This window comes from Dendrobates tinctorius, unplaced genomic scaffold (genome assembly GCF_039654945.1).
Source record: "Dendrobates tinctorius isolate UK_male_01 unplaced genomic scaffold, ASM3965494v1 ptg000049l, whole genome shotgun sequence".
Taxonomy (NCBI): domain Eukaryota; kingdom Metazoa; phylum Chordata; class Amphibia; order Anura; family Dendrobatidae; genus Dendrobates; species Dendrobates tinctorius.
Genome location: NW_027361717.1, coordinates 23,247,614 through 23,273,014, shown reverse-complemented (window position 1 = coordinate 23,273,014; position 25,401 = coordinate 23,247,614). Strand labels below are relative to the sequence as shown.

The following is a 25,401-nucleotide window of genomic DNA, read 5'->3' as shown; positions in this document are numbered from 1 at the left end:
ATTATTCGGTGTGACCATTAGGAGGTTGCTGCAATATCCGTATACAATGACCATATGGTTGGATAATGGCGGGCTCCGTATCGTCAGATCTTCTGAGCTTCGTCTCTGCAGTTGTTTCAATATACTGTCCTCATACACGTTAGCACGGTGTGTAATGAGACATGTAGCTAAACCCCCCATCTTCTTTAAGAAAAAGAAGGTTACAACTTACTTTACAGCCTCTTTTCTTAAAGAAGATGGGGGGTTTAGCTACATGTCTCATTACACACCGTGCTAACGTGTATGAGGACAGTATAGTTACCGTGTACAAACCACACAAGAGAAGCAGGGATTTATTAATAGATCACGGCCCACCATGTAACTTACATCTATTTTGCTTCCAGTCAGTTAAACTTTTCTCTTTCATTTTAGGTGTCTGGTGGAGAAGGGAGATGTGGCGTTTGTGCCGCACACAGCTATATTTGAAAACACTGACGGTAAGAGAACAAGTGTCTGACAGCGCTCCTCACGGTCATGTTAAGCAATGAGGTCAGTAGAGCTGCCCTTGTATACCAGATAAGATTGCTGGAAGACCCCTTTCTCACCTCACACCTCAAAATTTCCCATAATTTTGGGACTCTATATAATATCTTTACCAGTGATATTTAATTTTAATGATTGTATTATTAAAGGGTTTGCAGCATGAAATCGTGGGCCCCTTACGTAGTAAACCGGAGATAAAAATACGTGATATCAAGGCTGGCATGAAATGGCCGAGAGGCTTTTAATCGGGTTACTCAGGGCCTGACTAGCCATCTGGCAATTCTGGTAAATGCCAGAAGGGCCTGTCTGGTTGTGGGCTGCTTTGTCTGCTGCATTGTTAACAGAATCCATGTCTAAAGACACCCATACTTGTGACGGAGCACAAAGTCACTGGCTCCGTCACTTGCAGCAGCAGGCCACGGGTATCATTAGAAATATTTCCCTGGATGGAGGAAAGGAAGATTTACTACAAGACCAATATTACTAATATATCCCATCTGGTGCTTGGGGATGGGGACAGCATGGGCCTGTGTGATTTCAAATGCCAAGGGCAGCACAGTGGCTCAGTGGTTAGCACTGCAGCCTTGCAGTGCTGGAGTCCTGGGTTCAAATCCCACCAAGGACAACATCTGCAAAGAGTTTGTATGTTCTCCCCGTGTTTACGTGGGTTTCCTCTGGGTACTCCGGTTTCCTCCCACATTCCAAAGACATCCTGATAGGGAATCTAGATTGTGAGCCCCATCGGGGACAGCCATGATAATGTATGCAAATTGTAAAGCGCTGCGGAACATGTTAGCGCTACAGTTGTGGCCAAAAGTATTGACACCCCTGCAATTCTGTCAGATAATACTCAGTTTCTTCCTGAAAATGATTGCAAACACAAATTCTTTGGTATTATTATCTTCATTTAATTTGTCTTAAATGAAAAAACACAAAAAGAATTCTCCTAAAGCCAAATTGTATATAATTCCACAACAAACATAAAAAAGAGGGTGGACAAAAGTATTGGCACTGTTCGAAAAATCATGTGATGCTTCTCTAATTTGTGTAATTAACAGCACCTGTAACTAAATAACACTTGCAGCCAGTTGACATGGATTAAAGTTGACTCAACCTGTGTCCTTGTGTGTACCACATTGAGCATGGAGAAAAGAAAGAAGACCAAAGAACTGTCTGAGGACTTGAGCAACCAAATTGTGAGGAAGCATGAGCAATCTCAAGGCTACAAGTCCATCTCCAAAGACCTGAATGTTCCTGTGTCTACCATGCGCAGTGTCATAAAGAGGTTTAAAGCCCATGGCACTGTGGCTAACCTCCCTAGATGTGGACGGAAAAGAAAAATTGACAAGAGATTTTAACGCAAGATTGTGCGGATGTTGGATAAAGAACCTCGACTAACATCCAAACAAGTTCAAGCTGCCTTGCAGTCCGAGGGTACAACAGTGTCAACCCGTACTATCCGTTGGCATCTGAATGAAAAGGGACTTTATGGTAGGAGTCCCAGGAAGACCCCACTTCTTACCCCGAGACATAAAAAAGCCAGGCTGGAGTTTGCCAAAACTTACCTGAAAAAGCCTAAAACGTTTTGGAAGAATATTCTCTGGTCAGATGAGACAAAAGTAGAGCTTTTTGGGCAAAGGCATCAACATAGAGTTTACAGGAGAAAAAAAAGAGGCATTCAAAGAAAAGAACACTATCCCTACAGTCAAACATGGCGGAGGTTTCCTGATGTTTTAAGGTTGCTTTGCTGCCTCTGGCACTGGACTGCTTGACCGTGTGCACGGCATTATGAAGTCTGAAGACTACCAACAAATTTTGCAGCATAATGTAGGGCCCAGTGTGAGAAAGCTGGGTCTCCCTCAGAGGTCATGGGTCTTCCAGCAGGACAATGACCCAAAACACACTTCAAAAAGCACTAGAAAATGGTTTGAGAGAAAGCACTGGAGACTTCTAAGGTGGCCAGCAATGAGTCCAGACCTGAATCCCATAGAACACCTGTGGAGAGATCTAAAAATGGCAGTTTGGAGAAGGCACCCTTCAAATATCAGGGACCTGGAGCAGTTTGCCAACGAAGAATGGTCTAAAATTCCAGCAGAACATTGTAAGAAACTCATTGATGGAAGCAGTTGGTCGCAGTTATTTTGGCTAAAGGTTGTGCAACCAAGTATTAGGCTGAGGGTGCCAATACTTTTGTCTGGCCCATTTTTGGAGTTTTGTGTGAAATGATCAATGTTTTGCTTTTTGCTTCATTCTCTTTTGTGTTTTTTCATTTAAGACAAATTAAATGATGATAATAATACCAAAGAATTTGTGTTTGCAATAATTTTCATGAAGAAACTGAGTATTATCGGTCAGAATTGCAGGGGTGTCAATACTTTTGGCCACAACTGTATATAAAAATATGAGCGAGTCGAATATGATCGAAATGCCAGAGCTGAATTTCTGTCCCAGTTTGTACCTGGGGTTACCTATATAATTAATCCAATTTATAGAATAAATTATTTAAATAAATAACATCAAAGATTTTCAAAGTCCATTTTAAAAAAACCAGTAACCTCAAGGATCAACTTTAAAACAACTACCGTAACTTTCCCCTCAAGAAAAGCCTCTCGTCGACGCTCCTTCGTGTAAAAAAAGAAATAAAAAGGGTTCGAGTGGGCGGGTGGCAATTGCTTCTTCTCTTCAAAGACAACTGAGAATTCCTGAAGGAGGGGGTATAAATAGAGCATCTTCCCCCACTTTTATTAATAATAATAATCTTTATTTATATAGCGCCAACATATTCCACAGCGCTTTACAGTTTAACAGTTTCAAGACACAAGTCATAAGTAACAACGTTAACAATACAATAATTAAAGCAAAATAAGACGACCCTGCTCGTGAGAGCTTACAATCTACAATGAGGTGGGGGAGATACAAAGTACAGGTGTGTATTTACAATGGTGTATTTACAATAATGGTCCAGCCATCTTGAGGGAGAGAGGGATAGATGGAGATAGTGAATGGGCTACACATGCACAGTTACACATAGAAAGACTTTAATTAGTGACCGTGATAGGCCACTCTGAACAAATGTGCTTTGAGGGAGCGCCTAAAACTGTGCAAATTGTGGATAGTCCTAATTTCTTGGAGTAGAGCATTCCAGAGGATAGGAGCAGCACGGGAGAAATCTTGGAGTCGGGAGTGGGAGTTGCGGATTAGTGCAGAGGTTAGTCGAAAGTCGTTTAAAGAGCGCAGTGGTCGGTTAGGCCGATAGACAGAAATGAAGCAGGATATGTAGGGGGTTCCCCACTATGGAGAGCTTTGTGGGTGAGAACAAGTACCGTATTTTTCCGACCATAAGATGCACTTTTTCCCCAAAAATATTTTGGGGAAAGTGGGGGGTGCGTCTTATGGTCGCAATATACTAACCTCCGGGGCTCTGTGGTGCGGTGGTGGCGGCGGGCTGTGCTCCGGTGCAGGGGCGGCGGCTCCGCCGGCATTTCCTCGCAGCCCGGAGGCCCCCGCACATCCCTTGCTGGCCGCCGCCATGTTGCAGTGGCCTCCGGGAACATGGACGCCGGGAAGATGGCCGCCGGTCCGGGGACGGCGCATGCGCAGGTTCAGATCTCGTCCCAAGATCTCGGGGGACGAGGTTCAAATCTCGGCAACGAGATCTCGTCCCCCGAGATTTTGGGACGAGATCTGAACCTGCGCATGCGCCGTCCCCGGACCGGCGGCCATCTTCCCGGCGTCCATGTTCCTGGAGGCCACCGCAACATGGCGGCGGCCAGCAAGGCATGTGCGGGGTCCTCCGGGCCGTGAGGAAATGCCGGCGGAGCCGCCGCCCCTGCACCGGAGCACAGCCCGCCTCCACCCTCACCCCGCAGAGCAGGGGCGTATCCAGGGGGGCAGCCGGGGCATTTGCCCCGGGCGCAGCCGACAGGGGGCGCCATCGGGCCGCCTGATGCGGCGGTCTATGGAGGAAGAGTCGAGACTCCCCATCAGCAGCATTCTGCCGCCCCCACACTCAGATGATTCTCCCGTTCACTGACTGAGCTGGCTGTCAAACTGACAGCTGGCGCAGAGAAAGTGCTGCGCGTCAGTGTACTAGCGTCTTCAGACGCCAGTACATACATGTGACTGCCACTGACTCACTTGTTCTGTAAGCGCCAGCGGCGCCTCGCCGCCGCCGGCACTTCCGCATCTATGAAGCACAGCAGCGTGATCAGGTCACATGATCACGCTGCTGACGTCACACGCCGGTGGCCGACTCTTCAGAGTCGAAGACTAAAGGCAGGGAGGCAGCGTTGCGGTTGGTGGTAAGTGCTCCAGACGGGTAATGGAGCCGAAGACACCACCGACTGTGCAAGGGAAGATTGGGGGATGGCTGCAGAGTCCCATGGAATGGATAGGGAGGGAGCAGGGGGAATAAATTTACTGAGGACAGTGTGTGAGGACTCGGAGCAAGGCCAGGGTGCAGACATATTCATGTAGTGTGGTGGAGAAAGATGAGGAACATATGGGGGGAGGAGGAGGAAACCTGAGGACATTATGGGGGTTAATATGGGGAAGGGGGTTATTAAGTGGGGGGTTAATGATGGGGATGGGGTTATTAAGTGGGGGGTTAATGAGTGGGGATGGGGTTAATTATGTGTGGGAGCTAATGAGTGGGGATGGGGTTAATTATGTGTGGGGGGCTAATGAGTGGGGATGGGGTTAATTATGTGTGGGGGGTTAATGAGTGGGGATGGGGGTTAATTATGTGTGGGGGGTTAATGTGTAGGTGGGGTTAATGAGTGGGGATGGGGTTAATTATGTGTGGGGGGTTAATGAGTGGGGATGGGGGTTAATGTGTGGGGGGATTTAGAGTGGGGATACATAATGTGTTGGGGGATTTGGGAGTAGGGATGGGGAGTTATTGAGTGGGGATGGGGTGTTATTTAATGTGTGGGGATTTGGAGTGGGGATGGGGGGTTATTTAATGTGTGGGGGATTTGGAGTGGGGATGGGGATTATTTAATGTGTGTGAGGGATTTGCAGTGTGGATGGGAGATTTAATGTGTGTGGTGGGATTTGGAGTGGAGATGGGGGGTACTTAATGTGTGTGGGAGATTGGGGATGGGGGCATTTGGAGTCGGGATGGGGGAGTTTAATGTGTATGGGGGATTGGGGATGGGGGGATTTGGAGTCGGGATGGGGGGATTTAATGTGTGTGGGGAGATTTGAGGACAAAAAATGAAGAGTATGTATGAGGAAACAGTATGGGGGATTGGTGCAGGCACAGTATGATGCCGAACCAAATTGTTGCCCCGGGTGCCAGAAAGCCTAGATACGCCTCTGCCACAGAGCCCACCTTCCCCATCTCAGCACAGCCCACCTGCCCCAGCACAGCTGCCCCAGCCCCAGCACAGCTGCCCCAGCAAAGCTGCCCCAGCCCCAGCACAGCTGCCCCAGCAAAGCTGCCCCAGCCCCAGCACAGCTGCCCCAGCAAAGCTGCCCCAGCACAGCTTCCCCAGCACAGCTGCCCCAGCCCCAGCACCGCCCACCTGCCCCAGCCCCAGCGCAGCTGCCCCAGCACAACCAACCTGCCCCAGCACAGCCGCCACCGCACGAGCCTGGACCACTGAATGACCCCTGTGACTACTCCTCCACCTGTGCCGGATCCCTTCCCAGGTAAGCTGAATTCAGACTGTAAGACGGACCCCCTTTTGACACATTATTATTTTTTTCCCTATTTTCCTTCTGAAAATTGGGGTGCGTCTTATGGTCTGGTGCGTCTTATAGTCCGAAAAATACGGCACTTTGAATTGGATCCTATAAAGAATGGGAAGCCAGTGTAACGATTGGCGAAGAGCAGACGTGTCCTAGTACCGATTAGTCAGATGGATGACCCTGGCTGCTGCATTAAGTATGGACTGGAGAGGGGAAAGTCGAGTTTTCCAACCAATCTGAATGACAGCTGTAAGACAGCCAGGCTATCCAATCAGGGCGATCACCCACTTCTGTTACATTACAACAGAGACTATTAACCGTTAACCAGATCAATCATGAGGATACCTCATGAGATTCTTAAGGCAACCTACAGTAAAACAAAATGGTTAGAGTCAGCAAATTCCTAACAATATCCCTATATATCATTCATTTAACCCTAAGTGCCAAGAGCCCATGAAGCCCCTGCTCTAGCTGATGTGGGGGCTTTCCATTCATGTGCATTTTCAGGGGCTGGCTGGCACTTTTCAGCCTCGGGGGCAAACACAAGGCAGTGGCCCTCCAGTTGTGGTGCTTTTGCCCTGCTTATCTCTGGCCGCTGCATTAAAGCAGAGATAACAGGCTTTAAAAAACAGAGTGGTACATAGATATGGGAACAGAACGGAGCTAGTTGCATATACATGGAAGCAGAACCAAGTTTGCTGCCTACATAGATACTGTAACAGAAGCAAGCTGACTACATAGACACAAGACCGGAGCCAAGATTGCTACGTAGATAAGGAAACTAACTGAAGCTTACTACAGAGATATGGGAGCAGAACCAAGCTTACTACAGAGAAATGAGAAAAGAGCGGAGCTTACTACAGAGATATGGGAGCAGAGCCGAGCTTACTACAGAGATATGGGGACAGAACCGAGCTTACTACAGAGACATGGGAGCAGAACCAAGCTTACTACAGAGATATGGGAGCAGAACCAAGCTTACTACAGAGATATAGGAGCAAAACGGAGCTTACTATAGAGCTATGGGAGCAGTACTGAGCTTACTACAAAAATATGGGAGCAGAACCAAGCTTACTACAGAAGTAAAGGAGCAGAGCGGAACTTACTACAGAGATATGGGAGCAGAAAGGAGCTTACTACAGAGATCTGGGAGCAGAACCAAGCTTACTACAGAGATATAGGAGCAGAACCGAGCTTACTAGAGAGATATGGGAGGAGAACTGAGCTTACTACAGAGATATAGGAGCAGAACCGAGCATACTACAGAGATATGGGAGCAGAACCGAGCTTACTACAGAGATATAGGAGCAGAACTGAGCTTACTCCAGAGATATGGGAGCAGAACCGAGCATACTACAGAGATATGGGAGCAGAACCAAGTTTACTACAGAAGTATAGGAGCAGAGCGGAACTTACTACAGAGATATGGGAGCAGAAAGGAGCTTACTACAGAGATCTGGGAGCAGAACCAAGCTTACTACAGAGATATAGGAGCAGAACCGAGCTTACTAGAGAGATATGGGAGGAGAACCGAGCTTACTACAGAGATATAGGAGCAGAACGGAGCTTACTACAGAGATATGGGAGGAGAACTGAGCTTACTACAGAGATATACGAGCAGAACCTAGCTTACTACAGAGATATAGGAGCAGAACCAAGCTTACTACAGAAGTATAGGAGCAGAACGGAGCTTACTACAGAGATATGGGAGGAGAACCGAGCCCTAAGAAAAAAGTAATGGAACCTGAGTGCCCCTATTAAAACTAATAATATCCCCATTTATAACAAATAATGTCCTCTGAGTGCCCACAAAGCTCTGAATATACAGAATGATGGCCCTACATACCACAAAACAAAATACGATGATCCCCAAAGCCCTTTGTTATACATTGAGGACCCCAGATCTCCCTATATATAGTAAAATGGCTACATAGCCCCTATATAAAATAAGATGTTCCCATTGCCCCTAAATATAGTATGATGGTCCCTAATGACCTTATATACAGCATGAAGGTCCCCCTGCCCCCTATATATAGTATGAAGGTCCCCACTGCTCCCTGTATATAGTATGAAATCCCCACTGCCCCCTATGTATTTACAGTTGAAACCAGAAGTTTACATCCACTATATACTGTATAAAAATACAAATCTGCATGTTTTTCTCTATCTGACATGAAATCAGAATAAAGCTTGCCCGTTTTAGGTCATATGTGTCTTTAGATAGTGTATGGAAACTTCTGGTTTCAACTGTATAGTATGATGGCCCCACTGCCCTGTATATATAGTATAAAGGTCCCCACTGCACCAAATAAATAGTTTGGTGGCCCCAGTTGCCCCCGTGTATATAGAAGGATGGTTCCAGTTCCCCCATATACTGTATATAGTATGATGAACCCAGCTCCCTAATATATAAAGTATGATGGTCCCACAGCCCCATATACAGTATATAGTATGGAGGCACCAGTTCTCCCCATATATATTGTAAGATATCCCCAGCTCACCCCATATATATGATGACCCCCAGTTCATATATATTATATATATATATATATATATGGCTCCAGTTCTCACATGTATATAATAAAGTGGCCCCAGTTCACCTATATATATATATATATATATATATATATATATATATATAGTATGATGACCCCAGCTTCCTCATATATATATATATAGTATGCTGGCCCCAGTTCACTCATATATATAGTATGATGGCCCCAACCCCCATATAAAGTATGGTGGTCCCAGTTCCACCCCATATACATGGTAGGATGTCCCCAGCCCCCATATATACAGTATGATGGCCACAGTTTCTCCCCATATACACAGTATGATGGCCACAGTTTCTCCCCATATACACAGTATGATGGCCACAGTTTCCCCCCCATATACACAGTATGATGGCCGCAGTTTCCCCCCCATATACACAGTATGATGGCCGCAGTTTCCCCCCCATATATACAGTAGGATGGCCGCAGTTTATCCCCATATACACAGTATGATGGCCACAGTTTCTCCCCATATACATAGTATGTTGGCCACAGTTTCCCCCCCATATACACAGTATGATGGCCGCAGTTTCTCCCCATATACACAGTATGATGGCCACAGTTTCCCCCCCATATACACAGTATGATGGCCGCAATTTCCCCCCCATATACACAGTATGATGGCCGCAGTTTCTCCCCATATATAAAGTATGATGGCCACAGTTTCTCCCCATATATACAGTATGATGGCCACAGTTTCCCCCCCATATACACAGTATGATGGCCGCAGTTTCCCCCCCATATACACAGTATGATGGCCGCAGTTTCTCCCCATATACACAGTATGATGGCCACAATTTCCCCCCCATATACACAGTATGATGGCCACAGTTTCCCCCCCATATACACAGTATGATGGCCACAGTTTCCCCCCATATACACAGTATGATGGCCACAGTTTCCCCCCATATACACAGTATGATGGCCACAATTTCCCCCCCATATACACAGTATGAAGGCCGCAGTTTCCCCCCCATATATACAGTAGGATGGCCGCAGTTTCTCCCCATATACACAGTACGATGGCCACAATTTCCCCCCCATATATACAGTATATAGGTCACCGCTGATTGGTGGACTGGAGCAGCAATGACGCAGCAGTGTGTTTCCTGCTCACTGATTGGTGGAGCAGCAGTCACTATATGCTGCTGTGTGATGCCTCACCAATCAGAGAGCACGGAGCAGACAGTGTGGCGCCGCTGAGGAGGCTGCTGCAGGCCGCTGCCGACTTAAAGCCGCAGACCGCGGCTGAGACAGACAGGTGCGCGGCCGTGTCTGCTGCCGGCCACATCACAGCACAGCAGACACGGCCGCACGCAGTTCCCTGTGCAGGACCATCAGGCGGCCGGCCCTGCACAGCTGCTGGGGAAGCGGCCCGGGAGGCATTTGCCTCCCTGCCATCCCGCCCAGCCCGCCCTTGTGCATTTGGTATTTGGTATTTCTATTTCTCATATTTTAAGATTTCTGATAGCTGTGAATGAATGAAACATTATTCTTTACATTTAGAATGAAACCTCTATCCTAAGCTGATAAATGAAGCTAAATGAATATTCAATTCACTGACAGCCAGCAGAAATTCTGTATACAGTGAGAAACAGAAAACAACGGTCATTACCAGGTTAATTTATGAATTCATTATTTCATAGGTAAAGGATCACTTCAGATACAATGGAGACATATCCAAATTTCCCTGATCTCTTTATTGTCATATGTCCCCATATCTGTGTCTCCATGGAGCGCTCAATGGGTTTGTGTTATCTTCAACAAATATATCCCCCATTCTGAGTCTGACTAATGCGGGTGACTCTGATTATTACTGTATAGTGTGTACAAATGATGTTATTTGTCCTTCAGGTAAAAATCCGGCACTTTGGGCGAAGGATTTAAAATCCGCAGATTTTGAGTTGTTATGTCCTGATGGATCTCGTGCTCCTGTCAGCAACTACAAAACATGTAAACTTTCAGGCATCGCAAATCAAGTTACCGTCACCAGACCGGAGAGTGTCAAAGATGTTGTAAGAATTATGCAAAATCAGGAAGTAAGTGACTTACATGGCTGCCGAGCCAATAAATAAATGCAGAAATGGATTTCACCGTGGTGAAAATTTGTAATTTGTGTTACTACATGGCAATGTTTACGCTCACAAACATAATAACACACTTTGGCCCCGATTCAGCAAAGCCATTATGTCAAAATCACTTTAAAAGTTCACAAAATTTGTGTTGAGTTGGGCAAAAATTTAGCGACTACAGGAGTTTTTCACCAGTTTCAGCTGACTCCTCCAAAATGACGAGCTGTTGTGTTAGTTACACCAGAAATCTTACTCCAGTCCCTAACTAGAGTAAGTTTTGTGGTGAGGCACGAAGAAGCACATGGCACTTGTCAGACTCTCTTGATTCATTAACAAGCATGCTCCTCTTAATGAATCAGGATCATCTGACTCCATCATGCCACCTCAACAAGACCAATGTGAACTTTGCGAATCTTGATGTATTGGGGCCTGTTATGATTTGGTAACTGAGGAGGATAGCCGAGGAATACGCTAGGCAACCAGATAACCAGAAAGGTTGGTAACTAAGCGGATTGCAGACCCCTAAACTGACAACACAACTAGAATTAGCCGTGGGATGTACCTACGTTGCCCTAGACGCCTCGGCACAGCCAAAGAATTAACTAAGCCTAAGGGAAGAAAGGGTAAAGCTAAACTGCCCCGGAGTAGAACCCAAAGGCATAGATAGCCCCCAAACATATATTGGCAGTGAGACAATATGAAGCACAAAACACAGGCAGAAAATAGAATAAGCAATCGATGGGGCCCAAACTGTCTAGGTAGTGATGTCGGCACCGGAGCAAGAATGACATTATTATGCCACGTAAGCCCTGCAGCCAATCAGCGACCACTAATGGCTGCTGCACTCTCACTTCTTACGCTTGTTGGAGATTTATACTTTTGGACAAACCTTGGAATAATTGAAAGTAGTGGTACAAGGAAGGTTAAACCAGCAAGAGGGTTCTTGGAGCCATAAACCACAGGATACCTTCGTTGGTCTCATGGAGCCCACTGTTTATGTGGAACAATGGGGACCTACTGTAACGAATGGAAGCGGAGGCAGAGATGGTGAAGTTCACATTCGTTTTTATTTTTTAAGTGGAACTTCGGGACCACGGTCCGGGGGGCTCCGACGGGGGCGTGACTAGTGAGCCCCGGGCACCCGTAGTAAAGCCCCTCAGGCAGGACTAGAATGGCATACCCAGAGGACACAGGTGCTACCTCCAGTTAGACCCCGAACACGTGGCAGCTGTCCCAGCGGGACCAAAAGGGATAACAAAAGTTACAGCAGAGTCCGTAATGCGCTGGGTCCTGGATCCAGTTAGTTGGTAAGGAGTCGGTTCTAGTGACCTTCACACAGTCCTTGGACTCGGATGGCTGTAGGCGGAATGGGATGGCTTAGGCCCAGATGGTTGCTGATATAACCAGGTAACACAGGATACTGATATGCTGTGGAAACAGAGAGCATTAGACAATGCACAGAGACTGCAGATGCAGTGCAGACAGGTTAGCATGAGAACCGGATGTAGCAAAGATAGATACTCGTTGCTCCGGCGCTCTCCCTATGGAGAGGCCAGAAATAGCAGCCAGTGCGCTGCCGTTGGTTGATTGCATTTTTTGAATAATGCACGCCGCCCCTTTAAGAAGGCAAGAGAGCGGGCGGGCGTGCCCTAATAGCCTTAGTTACAGATCTCCTCACAGGACGCCAGGAGGAGGCAGGAGGGAGGACAGAATGCTGAGCAGCATGAGAGGCTCGAGGTGAGTGCCCAGAACGGAGAGCAGCGGCCGGCCTGGACGCAGCGCCAGGACGGGGGCCAGGTGTAACAGCGGCAGACTTGGGCGCAGCGCCAGGACGGGGACTGGGTGTAATAGTATCCCCCTCTTTACACCCCCTCTTCTTCAAGCCTGCGTAGAACCGTTTAAGGAGAAGAGGAGCCTGGATGTTCTCCCTAGGCTCCCAAGATCTCTCCTCGGGACCAAAACCCTTCCAGTCCACCAGGTAGCAGGTCTTACCCCTTACTTTTTTTACGGCCAGGATATGTTTTACCTCAAAAACATCATCCTCCAAGAAGGGACTCAAAACTACTGGTTTGAGGAGAGAAAAATGAAAGGAGTTAGGCACACGTAGGGAAGTGGGCAACTTCAGCTTGTACGAGACTAGATTGATCTGTCTCAAGATCTCAAATGGTCCGATGAACCAGGGACCCAATTTGTAGGATGGCATCTTTAACCGGATGTACTTAGAAGAGAGCCATACCTTGTTTCCGGGACTACAGATAGGCGCATCCAAACGTCTCTTGTCCACATGCCTTTTCATACGCTGGGAGGCTTTCTCCAGAGCAGTTTTGGTATCCCTCCAGACCTTAGAAAAATCTTCGGAGAAAGTATCGGCAGCTGGAACGCCAGATGATCTGGAGATGGGAAGAGGTATTCCGGGTTGCAATCCGAAGACAATCTGAAAGGGAGACTTTCCAGAAGATTCATTTACTTGATTGTTGTAAGAAAATTCGGCCCAGGACAGTAAGTCTACCCAGTCGTCATGATGAGCGTTGAGAGTGACGCAGAAATCCAGCCAGGATTTTATTTGTCCTCTCCACTTGTCCATTGGACTGGGGATGGTACGCTGAGGAAAAATCCAGTTCAATTCTTACCAGTTTACAAACTGCTCTCCAGAATCTTGACGTGAACTGGACTCCTCTGTCAGACACGATGTGGAGAGGGAAACCATGGAGACGGAAGATGTGCCGGATGAACAGGTCCGCCAACTCAGGAGCAGTTGGAAGACCGGGTAGCGGAACGAAGTGAGCCATTTTAGAGAAGCGATCCACCACTACCCACACCACAGAACAGCCAGATGAGATCGGAAGATCTGTGATGAAGTCCATCGCGATATGCTGCCAGGGGGCAGACGGAATTAGAAGAGGCTGAAGCCTACCTGCGGGTAGATGCTTGGCCGTCTTGTTACGAGCACAGGAAGGACAGGCTGTGACGTACTCCAGAATGTCCTTAGCCATGGCAGGCCACCAGTAGTACCAAGAGATGAGTTTCAGAGTCTTTCTCTGGCCGGCGTGACCAGCCAACTTGGACGAGTGACCCCACTGAAGGACACTAGTACGCTCAGAAGCTGACACGAAAGTCTTCCCGGGAGGCAGCCGGGCAAGATCAGTAGAAGCGACGGCGACTAACCTTGAGGGTTCAATGATGTGCTGCGGTTCTTCTTGATTAGGAGGTAGAAAGGCTCTGGAAAGTGCGTCTGCTTTGACATTTTTGTCAGCTGGGCGAAAATGAAGAACAAAGTTAAAACGAGCAAAAAACAAAGCCCAGCGGGCTTGACGAGGATTCAGCCTCTGTGCAGTTTGGAGGTAAGCAAGGTTTTTGTGATCGGTGTATACGACTACCTGATGAAGAGCTCCTTCTAGAAGATGCCTCCACTCCTGCAGAGCCAATTTGATAGCCAACAATTCCCGATCTCCAACAGAATAATTCCTCTCTGCGGAAGAAAAAACCTTGGAAAAAAACCACAGGAATACATTCGCCCAGAGGACGATTTCTGGGTTAGTACAGCTCCCGAACAAATTTCTGAGCTGAAACAACGTTTTTTGCAAAGGGGATACACTATGACTTTATTAAATGAAGCATATGAAAGGGTAAAAAAATTTTCTCAGATGGATTTATTAAAGGAAAGGACTAAAAAATTAAATAGTGTAGTCAAACCTACAAAAAAATTTAATTTTTGTTTCAAACATAGTGCAATGGATAGAGCAATACAAGCAGCAGTGAGAAAACACTGGCATCTCATTGATGCAGAAAAAACCTTACACACAGATGGTAAATTAGTTCCTCAATTTGCATACAAAAGGGCACATAATATAGGTGATTTATTAGTACATCATAGACTTCGTCCCCTTCAAAAAAATTGGCTACGAGATTTATCAATAAAAGGAAATTATAAATGTGGTCACTGCAAATACTGTCATCTTCATCTGACAGGGAATTCTATACATTTTGGCTCTATTGAACATAAGGTACAAAACTACATTTCTTGTCAAACTAAATTCGTGGTTTATATTATTTTTTGTCCATGTGGTTATTTTTATATTGGAAAAACTATAAGACCACTTACGATACGTTTTGGTGAACACTATAGATCTATTACATCAGGAAAGGGCTCACTGCGATTAATTAAGCATATTCAAGATGTGCATAAAGCTAACCCAGAAATTTTGAGTTTTGCAGGGATTGAAAAGGTCAATTTTCCACCTCAAGGAGGTAGCCATGACAAAGCTTTATTGCAACAAGAAGCAAAATGGATCCTGAAAGCGAACGCACAAGGTCCTTTGGGACTAAATGACCAGATCGATCTATCAGTATTTTTATAAAAATGTTATATAAAAAATTGTATGTAAAGTTATTTAAATTATAATCTTCCTATGATATTGTAAAAATATAGATTATCTTGTAAATCGATATGGAAAGATTTATTCTTTACTAGTATCTTGCACTCTGTATATTGTATAACTATATATTTTTTTGTAAATGTTTGTTTCACAGCCTGTTATGTATGTTAATTAGTAAGGTCTGTGATCCTATAAAGGGAATGACCTTTAGCTAATCCCCTCACCTGGACCCGTAGAAGCGAGTAATCGCGAAACGGCCGTTGTCCGGCACCTCCCTCCCCTAGCATTCCTCTACGTCCTGCATGTCCACACATTTGATGGAAATTATGTGAAATAAAGACTCACAGTTTTTCAGCTACATCGGTGAGTGCTGCATATTTCTTCTTTTTTTGCTTCACATTAGTACAGCTCCCGCACCTACTCAAGAGGCATCGACCTCAAGAAAAAATTGTTCATTGGAGTTAGGACAATGAAGAACAGGTGCGACAGCAAAGGCCTTTTTGAGAGAAACAAAGGCCTCCTCAGCCTAAGGAGGCCAATCCTTCGGATTTGTACCTTTCCGGGTTAGAGCTGAGATGGGCGCCACTCGGGTGGAGAAGTTAGGAATGAATTGCCTGTAGTAGTTGGCGAAGCCCAGGAATCGCTGTTTAGCCTTCAACCCAGACGGACGAGGCCACTTGAGTACAGCCGATAACTTCTCTGGATCCCTTTTTAATCCTGTGGAGGAAATACTGTAACCGAGGAAAGGCAAAGAGGATTGTTCAAAGAGGCACTTTTCAAACTTGGCGTACAGTCTGTTCTCCCTGAGCCTCTGTAAGACCAGGCGCACTTGTCTGCGATGCGAGACCAAGTCAGTAGAAAAAATCAGAATGTCATCTAGGTAGACAACAACACAGGTGTAAAGCAGATCCCTGAAAATGTAATTGATGAACTCTTGGAAAACAGGGGGAGCATTGCTTAGACCAAACGGCATTACCAGGTACTCGTAGTGGCCATCACAAGTGTTGAAGGCTGTTTTCCATTCGTCTCCATCTCTGATTCAGATCAAATTATAAGCCCCTCTGAGATCCAGCTTGGTGAAGATCCTGGCCCCTCGGAGACGGTCAAAGAGTTCTGAAATTAGAGGCAAAGGGTACCTGTTTTTTACCGTGATCTGGTTCAGTCCTCGGTAGTCGATATAGGGCCGCAGGGATCTGTCCTTTTTCTTCACGAAGAAGAAGCCTGCTCCTGTCGGTGACGATGATTTTCGGATAAATCCTCTGGCCAAGTTATCCTGGATGTAGTCCGACATAGCCTGAGTCTCTGCCTGGGAAAGAGGGTAAACTCTCCCACGGGGAGGAGATGTTCCAGGAAGAAGGTCTATTGGACAGTCATACGACCTGTGGGGAGGAAGTTTTTCAGCCTCCTTTTTCCCGAAGATATCCGAGAAGGACCAGTAAGCGGATGGTAATCCAGGCAGGGTAGCAGGTTGGACCGGGGGTGAAGCTGATTCAATCCGGGTTAAACAACAGTCCGAGCAGGAATCTCCCCAATGTAGAATTTCGCCTGTTCTCCAATTAAGGACTGGTTCATGTTTCTGAGACCAAGGCAAACCTAGAAGCAAGGGGTGAGACAAACCAGGGTACACATAAAAACTGATTCTTTCAGAATTCATAGGACCTACCCGAAGTTCCACTGACTCAGTCTGGAACTGGATGGGTTCGGTCAGAGGCTGGTCATCGACAGCGGTTACCCGCAACGGGTCGGGAAGAGCCTGAACTGGTAAGTGGTAGCGTTCCACAAGCGTCTGCTGGATAAAGCTTCCGGCAGCTCCGGAGTCCAACAGACAGAGTCCAGAAAATTTTATTGCTCCACAGGTCATGGAGACTGAGATCTGCAACAAAGGAGAGGAACATTCTCTACCTAGGGTGGCCTCTCCTACCCAGCCTAGGCACAGGAGTTTTACGACTTCTTTGAACAGGAGCGGATCAGGTGTTTGGAACTACCACAGTACAGACAACTTCCGTTTTGCGATGCGCCTCCTGGCGGCGGCTGGCCAGACTTACTCGGTCTACCTCCATAGCTTCGGGAGAAGAGGATGAGGTAGACGTCTTGGAAGAATTAGAGTCCAGGTGGTAGGGCCTCCTGTCACGCTTAATCTCCATGGAACGCTCCTGAAAGCGCAGGTCAATCCGGGTCGCCAAGGAAATCAGGTCATCCAAGATGGTAGGCCTGTCCCGTCCCGCCAGCTCATCCTTAATTTTTCCAGATAGGCCCTCCCAGAAGGTAGCCAGCAAGGCCTCATTGTTCCAAGATAACTCAGACGAGAGGGTGCGGAACTGAACAGCATACTGAGCCACCGTGAGGGTTCCTTGGCGTAAGGGAAGCAGGGCAGAAGTGGTCGACGTGACCCGGCCAGGTTCAACAAAGGTCCTGCTTAATAGTTTCTAGGAAAGATTGAAGATCATTAACCAGCGGGTCTCCTCTCTCCCATAACAGATTCAGCCAGGCGAGAGCCTCTCCTGCTAGATGTGACATCATGAAGCCCACTTTGGCACGGTGAGAAGCAAACATATGCCCCAATATTTCGAAGTGTAGGGTACACTGATTGAGAAAACCCCGACACTGAGTGGGATCACCATGGAAGCGGGTAGGAGCCGCCAAGGCGGGGGCCCTTGCTTGTCATGACAGCAGGTACCTGGGTGTTGCTAGGTGAATCAGGAGCAGCCGGGTTCTGCAGAGAATCCATGCGGGTGGACAGGTTACGTAGATACGTCGTGATCTTATCCTGTTGATCTCTTAAACGGGTAACCTCTTGGCACAACTCCAAAGTCGGAGGCCTCTGGGGTCCAGTGGATTCCATGGCCGGAGCAATCTGTAACGAATGGAAGCGGAGGCAGAGATGGTGAAGTTCACATTCATTTTTATTTTTTAAGTGGAACCTCGGGACCACGGTCCGGGGGGCTCCGAAGGGGGCGTGACTAGTGAGCCCCGGGCACCCGTAGTAAAGCCCCTCAGGCAGGGCCAGAATGGAATACCCGGAGGACACAGGTGCTCCCTCCAGTTAGACCCCGAACACGTGGCAGCTGTCCCAGCGGGACCAAAAGGGATATAAAAAAAGTTACAGCAGAGTCCGTAATGCGCTGGATCCGGTTAGTTGGTAAGGAGTCGGTTCTAGTGACCTTCACACAGTCCTTGGACTCAGATGGCTGTAGGCGGAACAGGATGGCTTAGGTCCAGATCGTTGCTGATATAACCAGGTAACACAGGATACTGATATGCTGTGGAAACAGAGAGCATTAGACAATGCACAGAGACTGCATATGCAGTGCAGACAGGTTAGCATGAGAATCGGATGTAGCAATGATAGATACTCGTTGCTCCAGCGCTCTTCCTATGGAGGAGAGGCCAGAAATAGCAGCCAGTGCGCTGCCATTGGTTGACTGCATTTTATGAATAATGCACGCCGCCCCTTTAAGAAGGCAAGAGAGCGGGCGGGCGTGCCTTAATAGCCTTAGTTACAGATCTCCTCACAGGACGCCAGGAGGAGGAGGCAGGAGGGAGAACAGAATGCTGAGCAGCAGCATGAGAGGCTCAAGATGAGTGCCCAGAACGGAGAGCAGCGGCAGGCCTGGACGCAGCGCCAGGACGGGAGCCAGGTGTAACAGCGGCAGACCTGGGCGCAGCGCCAGGACGGGGACCGGGTGTAACACCTACACAATGTTAGGCAGGTGGTTTTTAATGTCATGGCCTATCATTATATATTTATTATGCTTTGCTTATATAATGTTATCATATTCCTGAGCGCTTTACATACATTATCAACACGGTCCCCAATGGGGCTCACAATCTACAGGATGGGCCATTTATATGGAAACACATACATAACATGGAAATGGTTGGTGATATCAACTTCCTGTTTGTGGCACATTAGTATATGGAAGGGGGAATCTTTTCAAGATGGGTGATGACCATGGCGGCCATTTTGAAGTCGCCCATTTTGGATCCAACTTTATTTTTTTCAATAGGAAGAGAGGGTCATGTGACACATCAAACTTATTGAGAATTTCACAAGAAAAACAATGGTGTGCTTGGTTTTAATGTAAATTTATTCTTTCATGAGTTATTTACAAGTTTCTCTTTGTTTACAGTCATTGACATGTCGCAGAGGTGAACACGTAAGGAGCAGATAGAAATTGTGTTGATGTCTGGTCATTGCAGCAGATTTCAATGCAAGACACCCTACGCAGGAAAAATTGTCATCATTCCCATTTTATTTAGGTGTATCCCTATAAATGGCCCACCCAAAAAAGTTTGCTTCATCACTGAACATAATGTTCTGTGTAAATTGAGGGTCCTGTTCCAATTTTTGTTTGCCCATTCTGCAAGTTCAGCATGCTGATCTGGGTCACCAACCATTCCCATTTTATTTAGATGTATATGTATAGTATATGTCTTTGGAGTGTGGGAGGAAACTGGAGAACCCGGAGTAAACCGACGCAAACACAGGGAGAACATACAAACTCTTTGCAGATATTGTACTTGGCGGGATTTGAACCCAGGACCCCAGCGCTGCAAAGCAACAGTGCTAACCACTGAGCCACCATGTTGCCCATGTCTACATGTCCTGTCTATGACTAGTTGGGATGCAATATACAGATTTAAGCCAGTGTCAAACAAGCATATGTTCTCTCGTGCAAGAGAATTGGGCAGATTATGTTAATGACACTCGGATCAAACTCTGTCAGAGTTGGATCCAAGTGTCACTTTGGTGTGATTCAATTCTCTCGCATTAGAGAATCGCAGCAAAGGTGTGATGAAGATGGAGAAATTAATTTCTCCATTTTCTCCACTGCCTGGGTCCGTGGCAATTAGACTGCACTCAGATAACATGTTTTACACGCACCCATAGACTTGAATGGGAGAGGGCGATCCAAATATCGTATGCACCCGCAGCGTGCTGCCCCACAGAATAACACTGGTCCAAGTGCTATGCGATAAAACATGGCATAGCACTCGGCCGTGTTATACGCTCGTGTGAGCGAGGCCTTCTACAGATACAGTGGGGCAAAAAAGTATTTAGTCAGTCAGCAATAGTGCAAGTTCCACCACTTAAAAAGATGAGAGGCGTCTGTAATTTACATCATAGGTAGACCTCAACTATGGGAGACAAACTGAGAAAAAAAAATCTAGAAAATCACATTGTCTGTTTTTTTTTCATTTTATTTGCATATTATGGTGGAAAATAAGTATTTGGTCAGAAACAAAATTTCATCTCAATACTTTGTGATATATCCTTTGTTGGCAATGACAGAGGTCAAACGTTTTCTGTAAGTCTTCACAAGGTTGCCACACACTGTTGTTGGTATGTTGGCCCATTCCTCCATGCAGATCTCCTCTAGAGCAGTGATGTTTTTGGCTTTTCGCTTGGCAACACGGACTTTCAACTCCCTCCAAAGGTTTTCTATAGGGTTGAGATCTGGAGACTGGCTAGGCCACTCCAGGACCTTGAAATGCTTCTTACGAAGCCACTCCTTCGTTGCCCTGGCGGTGTGCTTTGGATCATTGTCATGTTGAAAGACCCAGCCACGTTTCATCTTCAATGCCCTTGCTGATGGAAGGAGGTTTGCACTCAAAATCTCACGATACATGGCCCCATTCATTCTTTCATGTACCCGGATCAGTCGTCCTGGCCCCTTTGCAGAGAAACAGCCCCAAAGCATGATGTTTCCACCACCATGCTTTACAGTAGGTATGGTGTTTGATGGATGCAACTCAGTATTCTTTTTCCTCCAAACACGACAAGTTGTGTTTCTACCAAACAGTTCCAGTTTGGTTTCATCAGACCATAGGACATTCTCCTAAAACTCCTCTGGATCATCCAAATGCTCTCTAGCAAACTTCAGACGGGCCCGGACATGTACAGGCTTAAGCAGTGGGACACGTCTGGCACTGCAGGATCTGAGTCCATGGTGGCGTAGTGTGTTACTTATGGTAGGCCTTGTTACATTGGTCCCAGCTCTCTGCAGTTCATTCACTAGGTCCCCCCCGCGTGGTTCTGGGATTTTTGCTCACCGTTCTTGTGATCATTCTGACACCACGGGGTGGGATTTTTCGTGGAGCACCAGATCGAGGGAGATTATCAGTGGTCTTGTATGTCTTCCATTTTCTAATTATTGCTCCCACAGTTGATTTCTTCACTCCAAGCTGGTTGGCTATTGCAGATTCAGTCTTCCCAGCCTGGTGCAGGGCTACAATTTTGTTTCTGGTGTCCTTTGACAGCTCTTTGGTCTTCACCATAGTGGAGTTTGGAGTCAGACTGTTTGAGGGTGTGCACAGGTGTCTTTTTATACTGATAACAAGTTTAAACAGGTGCCATTACTACAGGTAATGAGTGGAGGAAAGAGGAGACTCTTAAAGAAGAAGTTACAGGTCTGTGAGAGCCAGAAATCTTGATTGCTTGTTTCTGACCAAATACTTATTTTCCACCATAATATGCAAATAAAATGAAAAAAAAACAGACAATGTGATTTTCTGGATTTTTTTTTCTCAGTTTGTCTCCCATAGTTGAGGTCTACCTATGATGTAAATTACAGACGCCTCTCATCTTTTTAAGTGGTGGAACTTGCACTATTGCTGACTGACTAAATACTTTTTGCCCCACTGTATACAGGGGTTGGACAAAATAATGGAAACATCAACAAAAGTTAGTTTAATATGGTGTAGGTCCACCTTTTGCGGAGATTACAGCCTCAATTCTCCGAGGTATGGATTCAAACAAGGTGTGAATTGTTTCCAAAGGAATTGTAGCCCATTCTTCAGTTAAAATACCCTCTAGTTCTTTGAGCGATGATGGCGCGGAAATCGACGTCTAACTTGAATCTCTAAAATCGGCCATAAATGCTCAATAATGTTAAGGTCTGGGGATTGTGGGGGCCAGATGAGATGCTCAACTTTATTACAATGTTCCTCGTGACATGCTTTAACGATTCTAGCTGTATGAATTGGTGCATTATCATCCTGAAAGATGGTGTTCCCCTCCGGGAACAGTGCTTGAACCATAGGATGCACTTGGTCGCCCAAAATGCCTAAATAATCGCGGCTGTTAATTCTTCCATGAAGGGATATCATTGGCCCAGCGGATCTCCACGAAATAGCACCCCTGATCATCACAGAACCTCCGCCATGTTTTACGGTTGGGAGAAGGCAGTCTGGATGGAATGCTTCTTTCGGCTGTCTCCAAACGTACACTCGGCCGGAGGTCGGAAATAGGGTAAACGATGATTCGTCTGAGAATATCACATGTTTCCACTGCTCGAGGGACCAACTCTGGAGGTTTCTACACCACTCTAAATGCTTGGAAACATTTGTCATTGAGAGCAGCGGTTTTCGAATTGCAGCTCTTCCGTGGAATCCAGATTTGTGCAGCTCCTGACGAACAGTTTTCATGGAAACTGGGTTCTGTAGGTGTTCATTGAGCTCAGCAATTATTTTTTCGGAGCCGTAGTTTTGCGATCTTCTCTCACAATTCGCTTTAGAGTCCGACGGTCTCTCTCAGTCAACTGCGACTTTCGGCCGGACCTGTGCTTTGCTGCAGACGTTTTTCCTTCTCTTTCAAACGCAGTGATTACTTTGGAGACAGTACCTCTTGACACGCCAAGCATTCGGGCACTTTCTGTTACACTAGCGCCTGCATACGAGCACCAACAATTTGGCCTCTTTGAAAATCTGAGAGGTCTGCCATTGGTATCAGGTTCTCATCAATGTTCTTCTTACAATTCTGCAAAACAAACAGTTAATTTACATACACATATCACATAACACAAATAATCAACTACAGAATATTACCATATGTCACAGTTTGCATGTTTATAACATGTTCCAAGATTATGATGCCAAAACGTTAGGTGTTTCCATTATTTTGTCCAACCCCTGTATGTGCTGGATTTCTAATCCCAATATTTGTGCTTTCCTTTAGTCTCTCTATGGACGGACCGGATCCCAGAAGGACATATTTCAGATGTTTTCTTCCAGTTACGGCCAGAACCTCCTCTTCAGTGATCGCACACAATGCTTGTTTGAGTTTGACCGGATGCTGGATAGAGATATTATGGATGATTATTTCGGCAAACCCTTTCACAAACATTTAATGAGAGACAACGACTGCTTACCAAAATCAGGTACATATTCTGAATCAGGTACTTTACTTCCACATATATGTAAATATTAAAAGGTCTGAACAATCATGTATGAGACATGATGAAATTACAGTTCCCGATAAAGAAGTCGCCACTTTCTATCATAGTGAGTAAAAAATGGTAACTGCTGAGGACCTCCCTTGCTGGTTCCATATATCCTACTCCATATATATCCCTCTAATCACATACCTATAGCATATCCAATAGATTCTGCAGATGTATGGAATATTGGAAGGGCAATTAGTAAGATCTGTTAGGATCTGTCCGAACCCATAAATCAGCAATCCTGGGCAGATACATAGCCGGAGATCATCTTTTATATTTCTACTACTGTACATGTAACTGCTTTTTATAAAATAGTAATTTTTATTTTCTTTTGTACCTACAGCTTTGTCCTCTGCTTGCTCGTTCCATCACTGATGAGAAGACTTAGTAATGGAAACTGGGTCATTGAGCTGCCGTCATTCTTGTAATGTTTGCTCTTTTTAGTTCTCCATATTACTATTTTCAGTTTTTGCCATCATAATACAATAATTATCATATAAGATTTATAGTTTGCTTTATTCCGAACATATTACATTAAAAGAGATTAAAAAACAGGCAACCACAAAGAGTTGATTGCTGAGACCACAGAATTACAAAGTAAGGTGCAGTGGAAATAAATCAGATACATTCTTATACTGGGCATGTTTTGGCTATTTGAAGCCCTGTAATGTAAGTACCAAGCAGAATAAAGAACAATCTCCATAAATCCGAAACTAATATTTGTTTTAATTTTAAATGTCTGTCTATTTAATGGCATAATCTAATCATATTTTCTAATATACTTTAATTTAAAAATCTCTACCGTTCCCTCACTACTCTAATTGCTTTGTTTTTATTTTTTTCACCTACTTCTTCTTTGATAATGCTTCTTTTGAAAATCCCCAGTGTATGCTGGGATACTCAAACGAGACATACGTCATCCGAGGGCAGAAGCTACAGTCACTGCGGCCGTCTCCTCCCAGACCCTGAAATAAAGTGTCATCAGTGATTGCACTTTTGAGGGCTGGACTGTTCTCTGCTCATCATCTACTCCTTACAAAGCACACTAACCGTGCGCTCTCTTGCAGGCTTGTCACTTCTCATCAGAGCTGGCGAGGGAGTGCACTGTCACTGTTCATAAAATAGAATATTGCACAATAACAAAATCCTTCTAAGAATCTGTCAGAATTGACAACTGACGCATGCTCAGTACAGTAGGGACAGCTGAACCAGACGTCACTGATGCTTTATTTCAGGAAGGGTGGGGGCAGAGGCTGTGGAAATGACCCCTGATGATGACTTTCTTGAGTATTTCAGCATGCACTATGGATTTTCAAACAAAGCATCAAATAGGAAGCAGGCAAAAATAAAACATAACATTGAGAAGGAACGACAGGGACTTTATTATTAAAATATATTAGAAAACAAATTAGATAGACACACATTCATGATTTAAATAGATGTTAGGACCACCCCTTTAATGATAAAGATGTTAAAACAGCAAACGTCTTAGTATCTAGACCTTGTTCACCCTCCAAACCCAACAACAATTTTACATACTGGTTTGTCGGGGTTAATTTCAGTTTTTCCAGTAAATAGCTTGAATTTTTATTTCTTCACAGAGTGAATTAGCAAATTAATTACAGGGATTTGATACAAAACAATATTTCAATATTTTAAAACTAGGAAAAACAAGGGAGAATTTATGAAGACCTTTGCACCATTTTTATGGCATTAGAAAAGTCAAAAAATTTTTGCACAACATTGGGAAAGTTTATCTTCTTTCCCTGCCACGTTTCAAAAGTGATTGGAAAGGAAGGAGGTCTCAGATTTCAGTTTCTAGCTCACATTCAAAAATGCGGCAAATATATGAAGAACAAGCGCATAATATGACACATCATCTTCAAACGCTATTCAATTCAAAATTGGCATATAAAAATCCATTTTTTTAATGCCTGCATGTAACAATATTTAACTTTTGCAG

At 45.5% G+C, this 25,401-nt stretch overlaps 1 protein-coding gene across 1 annotated transcript in view; it reads left to right on the top strand.

Moving 5' to 3' along the window:
- The window catches only part of LOC141091143 (saxiphilin-like), a 174,411-nt gene extending 150,267 nt beyond the window's left edge, over positions 1 to 24,144 (top strand). The window contains exons 17-20 of the mRNA XM_073576540.1: positions 412 to 476; positions 10,623 to 10,807; positions 23,174 to 23,375; positions 23,782 to 24,144. Of these exons, the coding sequence (XP_073432641.1) occupies positions 412 to 476; positions 10,623 to 10,807; positions 23,174 to 23,375; positions 23,782 to 23,813 (484 nt within the window). The 3' untranslated portion in view covers positions 23,814 to 24,144. The remainder of the gene's footprint in view (positions 1 to 411; positions 477 to 10,622; positions 10,808 to 23,173; positions 23,376 to 23,781) is intronic.
- Positions 24,145 to 25,401: the final 1,257 nt, after the last annotated feature.